Raw genomic sequence first — 24,956 nt, forward strand, 5'->3', positions numbered from 1 at the left:
TGTTTTCTGCAGATCACTACCAGTCCCTGCTGAGAACATCAATAGATGTGTCATTACCTGCATACTGCAGATGTTTCATTTTCATATTTTAGGTCTGATTGGTATATGGTGTCTCACCCCAAAACACAGCATACAGTATCAATTCTTGAATGCCTATTACACACATGGGAAGATTAAAGGACACTGTGACTGATATGGCCACAAACTATGCAGGCATGTGATGCTGTGCAGCAGCCGCCTGTATGGTGCAAGGACATGTCACACATTCAGCAAGCGTTATGTCCTTCATATCAACTCCCCAACAATGCTACCTGCGATTGAAGTAACTATTTGCTCACCACAGCAGCAGCATCTGTGTATCTCTTTGTGTAAAGGTGACATCAGAATCACCAGCATTTCTTGCTTGCAACAGAGGCTAACCATATTTACCTGTCATGCCAACAAGCCCATTAGTATGTGATCAGTAATCCCTCATCACCTGTCCAGCTTACAGAAAGATGCACCTGAAATTAATTGAAAATGGAACCTGTGCCAAATTTCCTCTAGCATACTTGCAGACTTTTCAGCCTAGCCACAGATATTAATGCCACTGACCATTTATTAGTGCAGCATAAAGTATGTTTATGGCTCATGTTTAACATAAGCTAGTTTTTACATTGTGTTTTTATATTACTGTTATATCATCTATATGGATTTATCCCTCTATCAGGGAGCATGATATATATGCATTATATGTCCACTTGTATACCACTGTTGCTGCACTGCCATCCACGGTTCAGCCTTACACCACACATTTGTCCTGCTTCAGCTTAGTGCAGTGCCCTATATATATATATATATATATATATATATATATATATATATATATATATATATATGTGTGTGTGTGTGTGTGTGTGTGTGGGTAGATATATATATATATATATATATATATATATATATATATATATATATATATATATATATATATATATATATCACTAGTAATAGTGCACAGTGCTGTCACTGTGTAACAATGACATGTATATATGCCTGGAACTTTAACTAAAGCATGCAGTTCTCATTGCTCAGTCATTATAGCTTTTCTAATTTATTCTTTTTATTTTATTCATCTATTAGCAGGTGCACCCATTAGGGGAAACTTTTCCTTTGTGATCTAGGATGGTTAAATGGCTTGCTGGTGGAAACTATTTTGTTACTCTTGCACAGCCAGTATCTGACATTTGAATTTCCTTAAATGTGGTGCCATCTCATCCATTACTGTCCAATCCATTTTTTGGCTTTTTAGTTCTAATGCAGTTTCCTAGACCTTAGTTCCTAGGTTTATAGATTAATACGAGGCTAACTGCTCTAGTGGGCCATTTTAAGCCTAGCCAATTATCCCATCTGACAATCAAACCCTGTACCTTGTGTCTGTAAGGTAAACACCTTAACCATTATGAAAACCTCCCACATTCCCCCATGCCATTGTTGTATGACACCTATGCAGGGCAATTGTACTGAAAATGTGTGCTTTGCATACTCTGCACAATGACTGTGTCTACTTCCAATGGCTGTTGCTTTCTCTGCAGAATGTGTGTATCTACTTCAGACAGTTGCAATCCTCCATTAGCCAGCAGACTTCGACACATGCTTCATTATGTGCGACACACAGTAGTCAGAAGTGGTTGCTATTGTTGCTTGACATCATTGTTGGTCTTTTGGATTGCTGTGCAGCACTGTTTAACTTTTGCCACCACAGCAACTATGCTGGGACATCCTCTCCACTCACCCCACATTTTTTTTTCTTAATTTATATTTGTTCAGCTGTTGAACCACTTCTCGAACTAATGACCCATGGATTTTACTTTGCATTTCAGATTCTTGGGCTGCACTTGTTTATGTCAAAGTGTTTTTCCCTCTAACACAGATCACTTTTGCCATAAGAAAGCAATTCTAATAATCCCAATAAGGATCTTTGTCTCTCTGTGTTACAGCTTATTTTTTTCTGAATTGAATAGTATAGAGCATATACATCTCCATTTAACACATTTCTGTCACTAATTATTTTCTTAAAAACATGACATTTTGCTTTTCCTCGTCAGACCTCATTTTGTTTATTTAAGGAACACAGAATATTCACTAGTTTTGTTCTTTTCATGCTTTCCATTTTTTACGCCCTAAACCCTTCGGTACAGACTGTCATTATTGTTACCATAGATATTTCATTGTGCTTTATAAGTAGGTTATTTTGTTTTGTTTATAACTCTCATGCATTATGCATGACTTATCAACTGATTTGCATATTAGTTCAATCAGTCTGCATTGCTTTTCCTTAATGTTATTATCCTTGGCTTAGCAGTAATAAAATTATATGTGTTAGAAGCTATCATTTGCATCATTAAATGCCTGGTCCTGTTTTAAAATATCTCACCATAATAGAATAGAGTCAGTCACTTTTAAGACACATTTTGAAGAAATGCATAACTACAGATTCACTTCAATGTTGTGAAGGATGGGTAAGTAATGCAAATTAACAAAGCATATATTAGGCATATTAAGCAATTATAAAATGTTTATGAAAGCCACATTATCAATAAATACTGAAAATGTTATACTTCTTAAAATGTTTTTTTTTTTTTGCAGCATACTTTGGTATTTTCTCTGTGAATGCTTTCTCAGAGCCTCAATACACAATATTTCAGTTACGCAATATGTCATGCAGTTTGACTATAATAGTATAAGACCTAATAGTTTTATTGTTAAGTTTACCATCTGCAGCATATAAATACATTTTCTTTTACTTTGGCTAGATCATGACTGAAAAATGTTATAATTGATCGAGTTTACTTTCACGGAAAAATAAATAAATAAATACAAGTACCATTTTTCTGAACTTTCATTTAATCAGGTGCTACAGAACAATCTGTTTATTTCTTTATATCCCTAAAATCTGAATTTGCTTGCTTTATATTTTTTTGCAGTAATGCTTAATCTATAGCTTTAACAATCTGGAGACTAATCTGAGGTGTGACCATTGCCATATATTTTCATAAAGCTTATCTCAACAAAATCAGAACATATGGACTAAGATACTAAAATATGATTTTGTCAGCAGTTTAAGCCTTCCTGACTTTCTCAGCTACTCATTTTTCTATCAATAAAATGACTGCATTATGTCTTCACTGATGTATAGTTTCATTTGTCAAACAGAGCTTTGTCAAGACTGCATTGTACTTATTTCATATGTGTTTGAAAATGACATTGGCTTGGCACCAAATACTAATACATCTTTCTGGAATTTTTGTCTTGCTTTCTATATGTCCCCCATAATGTATGAAACCTTCACATAGCTGTTCTGTTCAGTGTTATCATTTTCCTCTGTGTTAAATAGATTAACATTTACATGTTTATTCTCGTAAAGTTACCAGGTTTCTTCATCCATAGAGGATTATTTGGAAAGAGTAATTTCTCATTTTGCAATTCTTAAATACACAAAATTTACAAAACAGTTCTGCCTGACCTATTTGTTTTAAATTGTGACGCATGTTTGTTCACCTCATACTGCAGACAGCTTTGGGGGAAAAAAAGGTAAGCAGCTAAAAAGGTGACCCTGTGCTACAGAGCAGACAAGTTGGCAGACTTCCCAAAGGTCAGAAATGTGTTCTAATGTCTGTCTCATTGCAAGAACTTTTATTTATTTCTTTATGGCAAACTTTTTTTTTTTTGGAGCTGCATAATTTACAAATTGATTCTTACCTTTATCACTTCTTGTACCTTCTTGGCCACATCAGCCATGGCGGTAAGAACAGACTCACTGTATAGCCGCTGTAAAAACAGAAGAAGAGGTGTTTCAGTATGCTTTCATACTCCTGTGTAACTAAATGCTATCTGCAAATCAACCTTTGTTTCTGGTTTTTATTTCTTTATGGGCATTGGTCCTTTTAATGGATGTATCATCTGCTGACCCCATTCTTTTCTTCAATACTTCACTGAAATACTTTTGTGTACACCTATGCAATAATGAATTCTGCTTCAGTTTTGTGAATTTCTACCTCTTCTGGCAGGACAAAACTTATTCCACTGCCCATGCATTAATTTCTCACAAACTCTATAAAAGGTATGCATATTTTCTCAGTACAGTAAGTAAGTTATTTCCAGCTACTTGTACACTAGAAAACACACACACACACACACACACACACACACACACACACACACACACACACACACACACACACACACACACACACACACACACACACACAAACACACAAACTGACTGCATAATTTTTTCCTTTGTGTAGTCAACTACATCTGTCTTTTCCCATTGAATTTGCCTAGGTTTTGTTTGGCTTTTAGTGAAGTCATCAGACATTGGCTGTAGGTGATTTTGTCATATTGACTAATATTGATGTGACACCCACCACCACATTTAAAAATGGTAGTAGTGGGTTGACGATTACAGCAAAGGCTAGACCTTGTAGATCCACTGATCTTAGCAATATTATCTGAAGCTATGATGTGTTCCTAGTAAAATCTCACTGCTGTGTTTTCAGTCCTGTATAATGTTACCCTTCTCATGCCACAGCCTCTGATGTATTTCTAGTGTAAAATCTCACTGGTGTGTTTTCAGTCCCGTATAATGTTACCCTTCTCATGCCACAGCCACTGATGTGTTCCTAGTGTAAAATCTCACTGGTGTGTTTTCAGACCCGTATAATGTTACCCTTCTCATGCCACAGCCACTGATGTGTTCCTAGTGTAAAATCTCACTGGTATGTTTCACTCCCGTATAATAATATCCTTATCATGCCCAGCCACTGACATGTTCCTAGTGTAAAATCTCACTGGTGTGTTTTCATTGTTGCATGATGATATCCTTCCCATGCCACAGCCATTGATGCATTCCTAGTGTAAAACCTCACTGGCGTGTTTTCACTGCTGTATGATGAAACCCTTCCCATGCCACAGCCACTGATGTGTTCCTCGTGCAAAATCTCACTGGTGTGTTTTCACTACTGTATGATGATATCCTTCCCATGCCAAAGCCACTGATGCATTCCTAGTGTAAAATCTCACTGGTGTGTTTTCTCTGCTGTATGATGAAACCCTTCCCAAGCCACAGCCACTGATGTGTTCCTAGTGTAAAAATCTCACTGGTGTGTTTTCACTGTTGTATGATGATACCCATCCCCTGCTACCATCCCTTCCCATGCCACAGCCACTGATGTGTTCTTAGTGTAAAACCTCACTGGTGTGTTTTCACTCTTGTATGATGATACCCATCCCCTGCTACCATCCCTTCCCATGCCACAGCCACTGATGTGTTCCTATTGTAATATCTTACTGGTGCGTTTTCACTGTTGTATGATGATACCCTTCCCATGACACAGTCACTGATGCATTCCTAGTGTAAAACCTCACTGGTGTGTTTTCACTGTTGTATGATGATACCCATCCCCTGCTACCATCCCTTCCCATGCCACAGCCACTGATGTGTTCCTATTGTAATATCTCACTGGTGTGTTTTCACTGTTGTATGATGATACCCTTCCCGTGACACAGTCATACTGCCTCATGAATGTATAATCAGTTCAGCCAAACAGTATTATCAGATTGCTTATTACTCCTGTTGTGATTTCAGGAACAGTGATTACTAGGTAACTAGGTAACAGAAGCAGATTTCCAGGACTTTCTTTTTCTGTCTCACACATACACACACACACACACACACACACACACACACACACACACACACACACACACACACACACACACACACACACACACAAATATACACACAGATACACACACACACACACACACACACACACACACACACACACACACACACACACACACACACACACACAAATGCACAAATACTACAAACATACATATGGGCAACTCAGAGTCACCAGTCTATCTATTGCATATCTGTGGTACATGGGAAGAAACTGCAGTACCCAGGGAATCTAAGCAGTGCAGGCAGAACATGCAAAATCCATACAGTGTGTATCCCAGCTAAGACCCACATCAGAGAACCTCGTCATATGAGACTCAAGTATTCCTCAGTTGAACAACTATGATACTTGCATTGCCATTAGTTATACATTTAGAGATACTCATCCATGCTTGCTCACTAGGCATCACTTTAAAATGCATCCATGCAGGACAGCCGTATTCACATTTTATATATCTTGCTATTACGCCCACTTTCTTGCTTTCATTTGTATTCTGGCAAGCAGTCTGTAAAACATGACATCAGCTCATGGAGGAGTATAAAATCTTGAAACAGAATGATTATTGACTTCCACTGTGTTGTTTTCTCCTTAAGCATCATGATGGGTCCTGTGTATTTTTGCCAAGGACAGTTTAACAACTGGCCACTTAGGGTGGCAGTCGGCAACACGTAATGTGTCGATAGTATAAAGACATTACGTAACACCTTACATTATGCATGATATATGCATATAGATAAGTAGGGCACAAGTAAGCTGAAGAGCTGATAAAGGCAGGGATGTTTTTAAATATAGCATCATGGAAACTTATTACTGGTTCGAGGACTAAAGGACTACAGTGGTTGTCAATGAAGATAACTGAAATGGCAGACACTACATTCAACAAGACTGCATTCTTAAATTTGGCAAAGTACTAATGAAAACAGTTGTCAAACATTCCATAAAGTTGATACAATTGTCTTACTTCACACAACCATTCCTTTTTCAATTTTATCCAGATAATTCATTATTGAGTAGGCTATTTCAATCAGTGGTGATATGTATTACTGACACGAAAAAAAAAACATGCACTGGAATTTAAGGGCAATTAAGGTCCTATTAGGTAAATTATAGATATTGTGTGCAATTACATATTTGGTAATTACTGAACTAATATTTAATAATAATACATTAGTTCATATGATGATATTTTCTAAAACAGGCTGCATTTGCATTAGAAACATGATAGAATAATAAACTGGCAAATATTAATAATGTTTCATTTCTTATTAAACAAACAGAGACTGATAATGCAACTATATAGCACTGGATTAATATTTAACATGCTTTGCTGTATATTTTAACTTGTATTTTATTTAAACCAGACAACCTGAACATTACACAAACAATAATGCCTGACAGGGTGGGTGTTATTGGGGGAAACAATGTATGCCATGGGTGTTGTGAGACCCAACTGTCAGGCCATGGCTCTCTACCCTATTAAAACAGTGTTATCTCTCCTGTAACATCCACCTGGAGGGTAGTATTGCATGTAGGCAGTGGGCTGTTAAACTGTTTGATATTTGCTTTTTTATGAGTATATACATTGCTTTAAATTATGATGTAAAATATTTCCTTTGAATAATGTTTCAAATTTGCTGTAGCATACACATTTGTTGCTGGAGACAGTATTTTACATCCAAAATAAAAGTTATATAGGTATTTAATCAGAGTTGTAGCTGTCTCATTTAGCATCTGGTGCAGTTCCCTGATTATGTTGAGGAGAAAAAAAAAATCAGTTACCTGATATGGAGCTCCTCACCTTAGGAGCAAGCCTGAGAGTGCCATTTCTTCCTGATCAGCTCCCTTCAACTTTAAGTTGAGGAGCAAAGGCAAAAAACGGTCTTAAAAAATATTGAAGTAATTTAGCCTCTCCCATAACAACAGTGTTCAGTCCTAGCCTCCACAGAAGAGAACAGCTACAGTCATTCTCCTGCATCAGGGAGGACCTTGCACAGACTCAGGCAATTGCAAACACACAAGTCTGATCAGCCTCATATGAAAAGTCTTAGAAAGACTTATCATGGAACTAATCAAAAAGGACACAGGGAACCCCTAAACAGAGGACCTATCTTAATTTGGATTTATCAAGAGCAGGATCATGCTTACTCAATCTGGTGGATTTTTTTTAAAAGGTCACCAAAGCAATGGATGAAGGCAAAATGGTATACACTGCATACCTTGATGTGGCCAAAGCTTTTGACACAATTCCCGGCTCAGGCATAGTAGAAAAGCTAAATAAATTGGGAATAAAATCCTGTGTTATCCACCAAATTGCCTATTGGCTCACTGATAAGTACATCACAAAGAGGACCCCAGGCCTTAAACATTTGTCCTACATGGACAGACTAAAAAAACTCCAACTATTATCTGTCTCATATTGCCTACTTAGAGGTGATCTCTGCTTGACTTACAGAGCCATGTCTGACCCAGCTCTGTTAGAAATGCTACATCTAAAGAAATCCCAATCCCACCACACCACATGCTCCAGAGACCTTAACCTCATTACCACAATCAACAGAACATGCTGGAGGGACAGGTTCATAATCCAGAGAGTGCCCATGCTATGGAATAGGCTTCCCATACATGTCAAGCAGAGCACCTCACTGGCCCTCTTCAAGAGAAATCTTGATGAGTGGATGGGAAATAGAAAATATGTCTGTATAGGGCATTATTAGTGTTCTTAGTACTTCACAAGTACTAAGAACACTAATAATGCCCTATACAGACATATTAGTAGCTCCCAGGAGTGTAAAGTGTTCAGATTTACTATTTTAGAGAAAGCATTAAGAAATCCAAGGGGTGGGGACTATAGAACATACATAGAAGAAAGGGAAACAAAATGGCAAATCAAATTACAAGCAAGTCTAACGTCAGGCTTAAATGAAATTATTTCCATAAAGCCTATATTAAATAAAAAAGTGGATTTTACAAAAGGAAATGGTATGTTTTTACGGAATTAAATGGAACAGATAATAGTATGTTTTATATTTACATGGTTTTACTTATATACTAAACATATTTTTTAACATGGTTTTAATATGCACCTTGCACTTTAAATTCATCCTATCAATTTTTGTAATGAGTGACATCATGGTTTGAATTAAGTATTTATTGGGGAAAATGGGAATGAATGTAGATTCTGATGAAATCCCTGTATGTAGGGAAGAAAGCGCTCAATCGTCTGTAATTGTTAATAAAGATCTTCGAAGTGCGATTTCCAGCCATGGCAGTGTTGATTTTTGAATTACTACTGGACTTAACACTGCTTGGCTCACTTGTGGGTTACTAGATGTACATACAGACATGATCTACTTTACACAAAGCACTACTGAATATATACAAGGAACCAAACACAAAACAAGAACTTAGATAAAATGACAATGGGCAGGATTCACGAAGCCTCCGTGTAAGAGATACATGGCTTACACGGAGGCTGCAGTTAAACGGTGTGACGTCAGCATGTCATGCATATGCATGAGGGCATGCTGAATCACACCTAAGGCTAACACGGTCCGTGTAAGACAGTAGGGGGCATGTCCGTAGGCCGAGCCCTGCAAGCAGACACGCCCCCAGAAGAGTAAAAGTGCCCAAAGTAAACACCCACGACAGAGGCCATGGAAATGTGAATAAACACAACACAACACATGCTCCCACAGACTATGAACATAAAACATATAAATGAACATGTTATATATTTTTTTTAAATCGTAAAGATGTTTGCCCGTGAGTGCGCTCGTTTGCGCTGGCGTGCCCGTAGCTTAGCCACAGTTAGCAGTCAGTGGAAAAGCATATAAGAACTAAATATGCAAAGTAAGCCAAGAAGCAATAGCGTAGCTTCAGAGACGTCGGATGAAGAGCAGGCATCCATGGTTCGAGCCCCCACAACATCAATTTTTATTTTTAGTAAAATAAGCACGAAACAAGTCCCTGACAAATATGTACACATATAAAATCATATTTTATGTAAAATGTAATGAAATAGTCCATTTATTTTGAAGAAATGTAAGATAACAAAACAATAAAAAATGCGAGATGTGCCTATAGCTGAGCTACAGTTTAACAAGGTGAGTGCATCTGCCCGTAGGTGAGCAGTGGTTTAACAGGTACAAAATGAGTGCCCGTAGGTGAGCAGTGGTTTAACACACTGAAACTGTGTGCCCCTAGCTGAGCTGAGTGTAATATGCGTGCTAACAGCCAAATGAGGTGTAAACCAGCATAACCCATATGCGCAGAGCTGCGTATCGCGCTAACAAGCTAACCAACAGGCAACGTTGAGCAAGCTGTAACAAAACTGCCTTTACACAGACACACCCCCTAGCCTGTCTAGACAGTCATAATATATAAAAAACACTGGCCAGGTTCGAACCCAGGACACCATGCACCATAGTCAAGGTACTGAACCACTAAGCCACAACAGCTGTACTTAAAAATGCAGTAATAGCAAATATATAGGAATGAATAGAAAGTGGAGCATGACAAAGCAGGTTTTGTGAAGTTGATACAATTCCAAAATGGCCAATCACAGATAAGTGCGGGAAAAACGGCATATATAAGCCCCATAGGCGGGAATAAACAGCATAACCGATTGTAGAACTGACTTGCAGCCAGAATGTCAGGAGTAGGTGAGGGTGGTTGTTTTTGAGCACAGAGGTGGGGCGTTGAGTCCAGATACATGGTCTGGCTCCTAGTCCACAATCATGAGGCCCAACTCATGCAGGGTCAGGTCCTGTGGGGAGCATATAGGGCTGAGGCGTGGGACCGGTTGGCTCATGATCTCACCAGTGCCACAGGGATTCCAAGGACTGGTGAGCAGGTCCGTCACCACCATGAGGACCTGAAGAGACACAAGCAGGACCAATTGAACCTTTGGATCCAGGAGGCCCAGCAAATACCCAACACCCCACTACTGAGTAAGTTACATTTAATTATGTATGTAAGAAATTAAATTAGCTGATATTATGGAGATGTGTATTCCAATATTACTTCATTTATATTACAGCTGCAGGTGTCCGTTCTGTGAACCGCAGAGCCCATGACGATAGGCTGGTGCAATTGCACCACCAGGCAGGTCAGTAATCCACTCCCAGTAGCTGTAAAGAAATATAAAAGTATGACAGTTAGCAAAAGAGTGCAGTGTAGTCACTAAGTAATAAAATGTGCAAGTAACAGTGTAAAAGTGTTTGCAAGTATTGCTTGATTACAAAAGTGTGTTGCAGTCTGTAATCCAAACAGAAAAATGAAAATGTCTGAAATAAAGTCTGAAATAAAAATGCCCCACATGTAATATAATAGTACACAACCTGCAACAGGCTGAAAAGTACAGCTGCAGAAGATGAGCAAATCACATGTGTGAAATATATCCCTATTGAAATACTGAAACATGACAGAAGTGAGACTGCTGGAAAGGATTGTAATAACTACAGGTAAAACATGTCAATAAAGCCTAGAAGTAAGTATCATCCTGAATAGTAAAATGAAAACAAGTGAGAGAGTGTGAGAAAGAGTTATGAATCCACCAATAAAGTAGTAATAACCACTGAATAAAGTATACTGCAGTCAGTACAGAATGAAATGAATGTGACAAGTAGAACCAAACTGCGAAATATGTTCAAAGTGTTGCTGCAGCTGGAATGTGTATCCCAAAATCTGGATATGTTTCTCTCAGTCTGCAATATGCAGATAGTATGATTGTCTGAAATATCAAACATCCACAGTTGTCTATAGCTATATAAAGCAAATGTAGCAGGATGATGTAGCTGAACAAAGCCAGATATGAACGTGTATGAATAACAATAAAATGTATATTGATGTAGCAGTAACAGTCCTATCACCAAATTGAAGTAGTTATCATATAGGAAACTGTAGTTAGAACAATAGTGTGTATATATCTGTAGCTATTAGAAATGTACAGCATATGTATTGGTATTCGAAGGTGTTAATAATATTTTCTTCACCCCACCCTATAACCACATATAATCCATTCCACGTGAAATTGGTATGTGCAATCACAATTAACACCCCTGGACATTTCTCCTGTTGGGTCATAAATATTTGCATGTACGTTGATGCATCTGCCCTGTTCATACATCCAAACCTGATGGCCTGTTGCCATCAATCAAGCCTTCATGTTGTTGGACTGTGTATTGCTGTTCAAATTATGCATGTGTTATGCTCGCTGTTCAATGGTGTGAATATCTGGGTGTTTGGTTAATGGGAATACTAATGCATGCTGTTACAACTAATTGCGAATGGTATTGTATGTTATTAATCCAAACTGTCATGCCATAATGCAAAACATAGGACGACAGGGAAGGCGGGTTCCAGCGGACCCACCTCTCCCACCTCAGCTGGCGAGTGCAACTGGCACTAGTGCCCAGTCTGGACCCTCCTCCGGTGGCCCTGTGCCACCTGCAGGTGGAAGCACTGCAGGGGATGGGGCCCGTCCCCCCTCTGCAAGCATGGCCGGAGGAGAACCACCACTCACCCTCCATAGCATCCGGACTGTGGTGCATAGGGAGATCCGGGACTCTGTTCTTGGGCCCCTAAGCCAGCTTGAGGCATAGGTGTCACAACTTACGGGCATGCCTGTTGCCCAGCCTACACCGCCCCCAGCACAGCCCCATCCTGGGCAGTGAAGGAACAGTGGCAACTGCCCATGGGTGGGGATATCAGTTCCACTGTTGCCATCTGTGGGCTCAGGGGCTCTGGATATCCAAACATCTGTCCCTGTCAATTGTGTAACCCCCGCACACGTGTCATACACCACCCCTGTATGCGTCTTGTTTGTCTTGTCTGTTGACCTACCCAACCTACCTCCCCAGCTATACCGACTTCCTTCACCTGACATACCACTCTCACCTGAAAAAAAAAAAAAAAAAAAAAGGGCACTCTGTACACACAAAAAATTACGCCCCATACATAGCTGCCCATTCCGCACATATGTCTGCTTGACATGGAAACTATCAATTACAATTGGCTGTACAACAAGTATTATTGTTGTCCCGACAACTATCTCAGGGGTGGAAGGTTTCAAATGTCACACCAAATTACATACATATGCACAGCTGTTGCTGATGAAGAAATGGGCAGCTATGGGCCTTACCTACATCTCTCCTGCAAAACCCGAGCTTGTTTCCCTACTGTCTTACCCTCTTTGTGACCCCTTTTTCACCACTTTCCTGTCTCCCCATTTTCATTTCTTTCAAAGAAAATAGCATGGGTGTGCGCAAGAGTAAGCACGGTTAAGCGGTTGTAAGCGGGTGTGCGCGGACCTGAATGCCAGTGCGCATGCGTGAGCTCCGCGCAAACCAGCGCTAACCCGGATACAACTGCTTAAAAGTGCCTTAGTCACTCTGATTGACAGGTCCTGTAGTCAGTTCAAAAGCAAAATAAAATCCCACTGTCAGTCCCAAACCCAGGACCTTGGAAACAGTAGTCTGCATGACTTACCACTAAGCCATGACTGTTATACAAGAACATTGTGCTAAAATAAATATATCATGTAATAGTAGGAATGAATGTAAAGGGAATATAGGATGTGTAGTACACAAAGCATGTCATGTATATTTACTGTCAAATCTAGTGGATATCTATGATAGTAGTGTGTGAACAGAAACAGCCATGCTAGTTGGTAGCTAGTATGTAACAATGTCACTGTAGCACCTTGCAAGCCACACACATACTCACAGCAGGATAATTACTGCCCATACCCCACAACCTGTTACAGGAACACATCTGGACCAAGTAATAAAATATGTGGAGTAAAGGGCCAAAACCAGGGACACATTACAAATAATGTTACAACAAACTTAGACATTTCAGAGAGTAACAGGTTCTGCATTTTGTGGGATGTTTGGAAGGGTATGAAGTCTGAAACTTAAATGTTTGTCACTATATTCTGACTTGAGCCCAGAGTGATTTGCCAGAAAAAGCTGTGCATGAGATATTGACCAAAATATGAGGCAGAAATGTGGACAACCTGCAAATATTTGTACCCATGAGAGGTCTGACACCACCATATTTGAATAGTTAAGAGCCTAGACATAGCAACAGTGACTGAGTTACAGGGATGCCCCACAGACTCCATGTGAAATGTACAAACAGTAGGCAGAAAGGTGTTACAACACATGCAATGGTAACTATGAAGTCCTGAAAGTATGCACCACTTGCATGGCAGAAAAAGTGTAGTAATACATATGCTCATGCTATCCCACAGTCACAACTGCAGCATACGTGACAATTTAATGGGTGTACCCCACTGATATGTAGCATTCCATGAGGCAGATAACAGATGCACCTGAGAGTCTCTGGGGCCTGCTCAGCAGCATACTCAAATACCCTAATAGATGTCAAGGCCCACACCATGGCCAGACCACACTGCATGCTGTAACACCCTAGCAGATATAGCAAGCATTCCAAGGTGTGAATGTACATGGAAAATAGGAAAGCCACAGCAGCACACTACAGTCAGGACACCTAGCAGGCATACAAGTAGTGACTGTAAAGGGCAAATATTGAAGCCATAGCAACAAAGTGCAAGAGCCACTGCTATACACCAGTTACACCACATGTCCCACAGGAAAGCACACACACACACATTAGCAGTAGTAGTAGTCGTAGGTGTCAGTGTACATACACAGTTAGTACAGGAAACTGGAGAAATGAATGGAGAAATGTTAATCTACAACACAGATGGAAATATGAGAGAGATACCAACCTTTACACTCACAGAACATTGTCCACAGCATACCAGCATGGTCCCTGCCCTTAAAATCTGAAAGGGCTACGCCTATCTCACATACCTTTTTATAGCACTGTTCTGAAATCACAGTGAGAACTGCAATCAGTACACAACTGGCTGCATGCAATTAGCAAATGCTGTCTAACAATTGGTGCAGAGGCCATCACATGGACATATGCAGATACCTACAAAAGCATGCTGTACTCCCAGTCCACACATGCAAAACTTTCATTGCACCCTGAGGAGGAAGTGAGAGACAGAGAGAGAGAGAGAGAGACAGAGACAGACAGAGACAGAGAAAAAGAAAATTAAACATACACAAACAAAACTGGTCAGCAACAGCCACCTGAAAGCTGACAACTGGCAAGTGGAGCAGCAGGACACAAAACCAGACGGCAACACAAGCAGCTGTGACAAACACAGGTAATGTAAAGTAATATTATAAAGGTCTACATACTGTGAACCCTCCATATGTGTCATTGGTCTGTATCCATATTTATATGAAGATGTGCAAAGGGCAGGGGACATACAGCAACTATCAGTGAAGGCTGTACATACATTTGTATGTGAGAACATCTATGTGCACATATCAATGTAGGTTGAATGTAGGTTGTAGTGCAATGTACAAAGTAGGTTTCACAGTTATGTATGTTTAGCAGTATATTAGTGTGTGTATACAGTATGGTAAACAAACATGTTGATATACCTATCTATCATTTGGATATGTATGTATGTCAAAATATGTATGTATGTATATATATATATATATATATATATATATATATATATATATATATATATGTATAATATGCATATATGTATACATACATAGAGAGAGATGTAGGAATACATAGACAGATGTAGATAGATAGAATATGTACAAACATATATATGTAATATACACACATACAGATATAGATATATGTAGATACATATACATAGACAGACAGATCTGATTATCTACAGGTATGACTGTATATGACGACCTCAACACCCCCTGCCCACCCCCTCTGTCACTCTCACCCCCTCTCTGTCACACCCCCCCTCCATATCTATAGCAATATATGTACATCAATATATATATGTGTATATGTATACAGACATATATATATATATATATATATATATATATATATATATACATATAGATATATCTATATACATATATATATATATATATATATATATATATATATATATATAGAGAGAGAGAGAGAGAGAGATGTATATATATATTCTGAGTGAGGCACATGTGTACAGATGTATTGCAACAGGTGCCTGGTGACAAAGGCATGGAGTGAACACCAGTGTCAAAACTGGAGTACCATACCCCATTTCAAATCACCTACACCAGTAACCACCAGATATGTGATTGGCTGCCCACAACTGCATGTATCAGGGGTGAACAGGGTCATAAATGTGTACAATAGTCCCCCCAATGATATTCACAGTGGCACACTATTCCTGGAATACCTGCACATGGTATGTGTCAGCAGACATGGTGTGTCAGCTATGGACATGTAGGTCAGTGTACCCCTCCACACCACATAATGGCTGCCATGGTATGTACCTCATATGACAGCTACAGATATGGAGAAGGACACAGTGACATGTACAACACTGTGACAATGCACTCAACACATTACCAATGCACAGTGACTGACAACACCACAGAGTACACACATACTACCCACATAGAGGTTACCACTCCTGGATTTACATACTTAAGTCACACCCATGACAGATGTCCAACAACCATAGTAACACCTCACACCATCCACAACATAAATGACTGCTGTGTGTCGTCCATGCCACTGCAATAGAGAGCACATGTGGAGGTAAAGGTTCCTACCCACAGATAAGACATACCCTGCAATAAACCACACAGTGTTAAGAAGCAAGACTCCCCATGAGTACGTCACACATACCCCTGCTGAATGTTAGTCAGATAGGTAATATGCCATATGAGTCACCCTGTGTAACTGTTTGACAGCAGCAGGTACCATCACACCACATGTGTCACAATGGTCAGGGTAGCAGAACAGTATGCTGCTGTGGTCCCAGGGGCAATAGCATATTGTATAGTATTGTATTGTAATGTATTGTATTGTGTTGTATTGTATTGGTATGTTGAGGTGCCTCCTTCGTGGAGTGGAACCAATGCTGCTGTGCACCAGTGTACAGGTACATATCCTGTAGTCAGGCTAGTGTTACATAGCACTTCTATATGTGTGTTTAGCTCCTGTCGGAGTTCATGTAGCATGCAACCGGGGATACCATCAGGTCCCATTCATGTTGTGTATTCTGCTTTCCTGAGGGCGGCTCTTACCTGGACATCTGTGATGACAGGGAGGTTACAGTTAGCTGGGATAACTATGTCTTATTTTGGGGGAGAGGGAGGGGTGAAACCTGCACTGAACCTGTCTGCCACAATGTTGTCAATATCTGTGGTTTCAGTGAATTATTTGTTGTTGAGTACTAACTATGAGCATAGTGGAGGGATTATGACCAGGTTGCTAACATAACTGAAGAAGGCCTTGTGGTTATCTGTAGTGTCCCTCTTGATTTCCCTCTCAAAGTTGCCCATGGATGTTTGTATGAGGGAAAATAGATCCTTACTAGTGCTGCTCAGACATGCCTTCCCTTTATGGAATTATGCTCTGTCTTGCAGTAGCTTCCATCTTTTGTAATACAATCTGTCTATGGCTGGGGTCCACCAGACAGGATGCTGTCCCTTTGTGGAGAGTGTCTTGGTCATATATGGGATTGCATGATCCATGCATTCTCGGAGATGTCCGTAGAAAGCATTTGTGAAGGGGTCAGTATTGTGGGTTGTGTCTTCCACTGGCCCAGTGGGCTGAAAGGATACCATGTCACTGTTACAAAGTGTAAAGTTTGCATTTGCAATGTTATTCACTATAGTCATTTGTGCTGGTGGTGGAGGTGGGATATGTATATCCAGGGCAATTAGTTTGTGGTCAGCTCACAGTAGTTGATGATGTAGCCCATACAGTACCTAGATACAAACCCCCAGAGTGAGGAGGTGCTCTGGACCTGAATCAGTGTTCTGACTGCTGGGGTTTGGTAGTATGTCGTATGGAGTGTGCCAGGTACTGTTGCACAGTTGCTGGCTGAGCACTGATACCTGGCCATTTACATGTGTATCCACCAATAGACAGACAGATGCTATATATGTGAGATATGTCGTATCATAACAGTCAAGTAGCATGTGTAGTATGTGCGCCAAATTCTGCTGACATATATTGCTGATATCAGGTTGTCTCCTTTTTCAGGAACATGGCTCACCCGCGAAATCCAGCTTACTCCGCAGCTGAGGATGAGGAGATACACCAGAGCCTGGTGCGGGATTATGCAATACTCTTTTCCCACACCAGCCAGAATCAGCAGGAGAGGGCTGCACTGTGGCAAGACCTGGTCCATCGGGTAAATGACATAGGCACGCATAATAGGACATATGAGCAGGTACGACATCACTGCAGTGATTTAATCAGAAATGTCCGTCAGCATGCGTCGGATATCCACAGGCAACAGGTCGCCACAGGTGGTGGGGTGGCTACACATCCCCCACTCACCAGACTGGAGGGACTACTCATGAGTGTAGTGACTCCAGTCCGCCAACAACAACAACAACAGCAGCAGACATGCATTATGATGGAGGCTGGAGCCACGCAGCAGCAAGACTATGAGCGTGCAGGTAATATGCCATATGTATAGTTGACTGTTGTGTACACTGGTAGTTAATGTATGCGTGAGGTGTGTCCTTGGTTTGTAGCTGTCATCATAGTATTTAATTTGCATGTGTGATATCCTCACTATCAGCAGCTGACCTGTGAAAGGCGACTGTTGTACTACTGACCTGTATCATACTCAGTAACAATGGCACAGTTGTGCCCACTGACATTAGTTTCCTCACTTCTGCAGGTCCCTCCGGTGTAACAGCAATGCAGCCTATCCATGCTGGTGAGTGTGTATTAACAATACCTTTAATAGTCTTGATAGTAATAGTAATATTAGGCTCACTTAGTAGTGCTCTGTGTATGCATGCAGGTGTGTCTGTGTCTGTGTGTTGATATCTCGCATACTGAGTAGTGTACAACTGTGTGCAACTGTGTGCATGTGTACATGTGCACGTGTGCATGTGTGCATGTGCATGTGTGCATGTGTGCATGTGTGCATGTGTGCATGTGCGCATGTGTGCATGTGTGCATGTGTGCACCTGTGCATGTGTGCATGTGTGCACGTGCACATGTGTGCATGTGTGCACGTGCACATGTGTGCATGTGTGCATGTGTGCACCTGTGCATGTGTGCATGTGTGCACCTGTGCATGTGTGCATGTGTGCACGTAAACATGTGTGCATGTGTGCACCTGTGCATGTGTGCATGTGTGCACATGTGCATGTCTGGACCTGTGCATGTGTGGATGTGTGCATCACTGGTAATATTGTGTAGACATTGTAAACTGTGTTTCCTGTTTCCCTCCTACAGGTTCTGGTGCTGCTCTGGTGTCATGCAGCAGGGAACCTGAATCAGGTGCCATGGGTACTGATAACAATGACATCTGTGTAATGGCACAGGAAGGTATGCCAGGGTCCATCATTGGTCAGCCGATTGACAGTACACAGCTGTCAACCCCATCAATGTGCACAGTTATCCTGCCAATACACCCTTTGTCACCAATGTCCCTAGGTGATGGACAGCATACAGTGGGCATTGACCCGGGTAATGTGGTATCTGTGGCACATGCCTCCCCACACAGCAGCCATGGGCATGGCCCTGAGATGGTACCACACAGACAGATGTCCAGGGGTTTTCATGGGAGCATCCATGGGCGTACTGCCCCTGTCAGACATGCCCACAGAGGTCTTACAACCTCAGCTATGTTTCGGGCTGTCATGCAGGCACAGTCACGTATGGAACGGTACACCAGACAGGGTCTGAGGGAGCTGACAGCATGTCGCACAGCCATGACTGACAGTATGCGTGAAATTGCAGCTGCCATCCATAATTTCACCAATGTCATAGACAGACGTTGTGGGGACATATTAGACCGGTTCCACAACTACATGTCCATGAGCCAGGGCGATGGTGGATGGTTGAGGCGTCGAAGTGGGCGTATGCCAGCAACAGCAGCAGCTGGAAGTCGCCGCGGATGACAACAGGGCCGCGGCCGCCCCCATAGTGCCAGCAGAAGCCCCAGCAATGCTGGGTCTATGCTGTCATCAGACCGCCCCAGGAGACCACGTGCACGTGGCTCTGGCCAGGCCCGACAGGGATCTGTGTCCAGTCAACGAACACCTGCTTCTGATGACAGTACCCAGTCTGGGTTGGTACTGGATATGGTCCGTAGCACCCCTGTAAGGCACAGGTACCATGTCCGTGGCCAGAGACACTGATCTGTATGACCTGACAGGTACTGTCTGTGGCTGTCCACAAACACCAGTATATGGCAGCCATGAGGTGGAACTGCGTGCCTCCATACACACATGCGAATTGACAATACCTAGGGCTACCGCATACACGCACACACTGCATCAACATTGCCCCACCTTGTACTGCTGTCCCTCACCAACACACATACACATACATATCAATTGGTGGTATCGGTGGCTGACTCAGGCATACCAAGTTCACACCCTGTGCATATGATGAAACTGTGCCACCTCCTGCAATCTGTGACATCAGTGCAGGTACAGGTTAACATGTTGCTGATGCACACGGTGACTACATAGACGTGTAGTAATAGTATCATGTTGTTAACAGTACTGTGTGCTGAAATAATTGTGGGTATATCACAGCATGCCTGATGCAGTAAGGTTATGATTGTCATGTACTGTTGTCTACACCCATGGTAAGTACCATAGTGTATCATCTGCACATGTTGGCATACTGGTGGTAAGGATGTCAACAGAAGGCTACATACATAGGTAGCACAGGGGATAAGGTAATGAAATTATTAATGCAATGATGGACATGTAAACTGCAAGTGGCATGTTGCCCACACTGGACTCTGCAATGCGGATGTTTGAGGATGTTGATATGTGTGCAGTACTACACGACTGGTACAGGACACACAGGAGCACCCTAGCACTGCAAGCTCACATCTCATACCATGCTAGACAGCCCCAACACACAAAACTAACTGTCACAGGAGGGAGAGTCCCCATACATGTCAGGGATACTGTGGTGGCAGGCCAGGTAGCATACATCCTACTAAGTATGGAACCACTGAGTGAAGGCTCAGTGTCTGTTATTTGACATGTGTATTACTGCAGGTATTAGCACATGGGTTTCCATCCAGTTATTGTACATCCTGACGGTACATGGTCTGTACACTTGTGTGCGCTGAGATTGGATCCTAGCCATCTGACCTGTGTATTTCCATGTACATGTGCATAGTGCCTGCATATTTTCAGTGTTACTTACTGGAAGTGGTACAGCTTGTCTGTTGTACAATGGACTACATGCAGCCCTGCTTACTGTAGCTTTGTTTGCATGCATGTTTGCTTGCAATTACCCTGGAATACTGATCCCACCTGCAATGCATAGTTACAGTGCTTCTGTGGACTCCTAGTGACATCTGCACAGCTTACTATATGTATGTCCATGTCTCACTTGACAGAACGTCACTGTTTGTCCTGTTCAAATGTACGTTGTCTGTGACACATTGCATATGACTTACCTGGCATTTGTCCACGTGAGCAGTCATATATGCCACTGCTAACTAATCACAGGCACTACACCCTCACATACTCATCTTCTGTTGAACCACCTGCTTCGCTAGGGACGGCTTGCACCTGTCAGCCCTGGGCTTTCGGATATTGGCAAAGGCTCTTCCTACCCCCATAGTGCCTTTGTTAGGCAAGGCTCAAATGACAAACCCACCTTCATAGGTATCACAAGGGATAAGAAACTAAGAGTAATGCTACTCAGTGCCAGAAGTCTAAACCTCAAGATGCATGCACTCAAAACTCTCCTTAGCATGGAGAACATCGATATCTGTGCAGTAACAGATACCTGGTTCAGGGCTACTGAGAGCACCCCAGCACTACCAGGTTATACCTCATACCATGCTTTTCAGCCCCAAAACTTGGACCGGACCACAAAAGGAGGGGGAGTATTGATATTCATCAACGATACCCACACCTCCAGGTTGGTGGCAAAGCACCAAGCATCAGAGACTATCCATGTGCAACTAACAATGGGTAAAACTGCCTTCCAGGTTATAGCCTGCTACAGACCACCCTCCCAAACCCAAGAACCGCACTAGGCCTTCCTGAGAACAGTGGAAAATATGAAGGTCTCTCCAAACACCATTATATTGGGCGACTTCAACTACCCAAACTTAGACTGGGAGCATGACTCTAGCTCCAACACCCTAGCCCAAAGATTCCTAGAATATATGAACTCAAATGCTATGGAACAACTTGTTACCACTCCCACAAGAAGGGAAACCATACTGGACCTGATCATCACCAACATGGGGACTCTATGCTTCAGACCAGAAGTGTATCCCTCACTGGTAAGATCAGACCATAAACTAATCTCACTGGATATTCACATCCCGACCCCACCCCCTGCCCAGAAAACCACAGTGAACAACTTCTCTAAAGCAAATTCACACTCCTCAAAACTGAGGTGGAAACCTTCAAAGCCCCCGGGCCTGTGGAAAATACGGACCAGACCGCAGATTCCTCTATAAACACATTCTATGGACACCTTCAGGAATGCATGGATCATGCGATCCCGAATAAAACCAAGACCCAATCCTCCAAAGGCAGACGTCCTGTCTGGTGGACTCCAGCCATAAACAAACTATACAATAGAAGGAAGAAGCTACTAAATGATACAGCAAAATCCCAAAAAGGGAAGGCATCACTGATCAGTATTATCAAAAAACTACGGGCACTCATAAGATTGTCTAAGGCCAGCTTCGAGAGAAAATTGCACAGGACACTAAGGATAATCACAAGGCTTTCTTTAGTTATGTTAGGAACCTGGGTGGTAATTCCCAGATATGCTCAGAGGTAGTCCAAAATGTCAATAGAAACACCAAACCCACAGACATTGCCAACATCCTAGCTGACAGGTTCAGCGCAAACTCCCCCCCCTCCACACCGAAGGGCAAATATTTATCCCAGCAGAGTGCTGCCCCCCTGACATCTCAGATGCTCAGGTAAGAGCCGCCCTCTCCAAAGCAATAAACACTGCATCAATGGGACCAGACAGTGTCCCGGGCTGTGTCCTACATGAACTCCAAGAAGAGCTACACCCAAACATAAAACTACTGTTCAATCCCAGCCTTACTACAGGATATGTGGCCAAAGAGTGGCGTACAGCAACAGTGGTCCCTCTACAGAAAGGTGGTGCCTCAACTGATCCTGGACACTATTGCCCCATAAGCCTGACTAGCTTGGTCTGCAAAGCTATGTAAAGGATCATCATGGACCTCATAAATAAAGATATTGGGGACCTACAGACACTGGATCATACCCAGTTTGGCTTTGTTAAGGGCAGATCCTGCTTCTCAAACCTGGCTGATTTCTTTGAAACAGTCACCAAGGCCATTGACGAGGGGAAGGTGGTCCACACAGCCTACCTGGACCTCGCAAAAGCCTTCGATACAATACCCCACTCGGGCATTCTAGAGAAGCTCACCAGCTTAAATATAAACCCCCTATGTCACTAGATGGATTGCACACTGGCTCAAGGACAGAACCCACATGGTTAGAATTTCTGGAGCCATGCCAGACTCCAAACCAGTTACAAGTGGTGTCCCACAAGGCTCAGTCCCAGGACCTCTCTTGTTCGGTATATATTTATCAGAGGTACAGGCCAACATGGAAGGACTGAGGCTGACCAAATTCGCAGATGACTGCAAACTGGCCGCCATAATCGACTCTCCAGCTGACACAAGCATCCTCCAAAAGGGCCTTATAGAAACAGACAACTTGTGCCAGAGCCATTGCCTCAAGCTGCATGCCAAAAAGTGTATAGTCATCCCCTTTGGCAAAAACAAAGTGCCCACAAAGTACCACATAGGTGGTAATCCATTAAGTACAGAAGAAGTAATTAGGGACCTGAGGACCCAAGTTGATAGCAATCTCTCATTTGACAACCACGTGGCCAAAGTGGTTAGAAAAACATTTTATATAGCCCACCTCATCATGAAGGGATTCACATCTAGATCAGGGGAGGACATCGTGCCTCTTTACTCATCCCTCATCAGGCCCATAATTGAGTACAATGCCCCTGTTGGGATGTACCTTACCAGACACCTGCAGCAACTGGAAAGACCCCAAAAGTACCTCACCAAGAGGATCAAAGGGCTCAAACAGATGCCATATGCTGACCGGTTAAAGAAACTCCAGCTCTACTTAGTGGCATACCGCCTGTTCAGAGGCGATCTGTACCTGATGTATAAAGCCATGTCAAACCCAGAATTAATGGGCATGCTGCACCTCAGAATATCCAAATCCCATCGAGCTACATGCTTGAGAGACTAGAACCTCAGCACTGAAATAAATAGGACATGCTGGAGGGACAGATTCATAACCCAGAGGCTGCCTTCACTCTGGAATAAAATCCCAGTCCAGGTTAGGCAGAGTCCCTCATTGACCTATGAACCTATGTACCTTGTTCCCCATTGGCCCTATGTGCTGTTAATCACCATGGCAATCACAATACTATGGTAGCATGTGCAAAGGTCAGTTGTCAGTCACCTCTATGGTACAGTTGTGGAATATGTGGGTCATGTGGCAATATCACAGCTGCCACATATACACAGTCAAAACTCTCCCCTACACATGGACGTACAACACATGTATGAGATGGAACCACATAGCCAAACTGGGGACTAAGCACTCTGAACCCAGTACTGGCATAACCTGTCAGGTGGCATGAAATACTACAGTGACTACAATACCAGTCTGATGTAGACCTACACTGACAGCAATACAAGCACGTGAACACACTGGGCCATTCGTGGAGCCTAGGAATAGCATCCTGCCTGAGCGGCAGACACCTCTGCAGCTGGCACACAGGCATACGTTATGCCAGAACACATCATGCATAACACATAGCACACAAATCCTGTGTGCCAAACAGTAACAGCCTGTACGGGTAGACAACACACCTGCTACAGTTGTGTTAGGTACCTTTATTGTCCGGTACAGTGAGGTCATGCTCACCAGGCTGGACAAGGTGAAGGTCACAGTGATATGCCCGTGGGGCACTATGGTCCACCACATAACTCAAGCATACAGGTCAGTCAGAGGCATGGACACATATGACTCAGTCATTGTCCATGTCACTATGGCTGACCTGTGATGTACCTCCCTGGACTACATGATAGGGAACATGGAAGGGCTCTCTGAGCATGTGGCACAGGCTGGTATGACCCTGACCTTAGTTGGCATCATACCCTCACCA

The 24,956-nt window shown here is 42.2% G+C and overlaps 1 protein-coding gene across 1 annotated transcript in view; it reads right to left on the bottom strand.

The window, feature by feature from the left end:
* The window catches only part of GCKR (glucokinase regulator), a 678,315-nt gene that overhangs the window by 444,575 nt on the left and 208,784 nt on the right, over positions 1–24,956 (bottom strand). The window contains exon 3 of the mRNA XM_044062788.1: positions 3,739–3,807. Within this exon, the coding sequence (XP_043918723.1) occupies positions 3,739–3,807 (69 nt within the window). The remainder of the gene's footprint in view (positions 1–3,738; positions 3,808–24,956) is intronic.

Source organism: Protopterus annectens, chromosome 2.part1 (genome assembly GCF_019279795.1).
Source record: "Protopterus annectens isolate FY-2018-M chromosome 2.part1, PAN1.0, whole genome shotgun sequence".
In the NCBI taxonomy this organism is placed as follows: Eukaryota; Metazoa; Chordata; order Ceratodontiformes; family Protopteridae; genus Protopterus; species Protopterus annectens.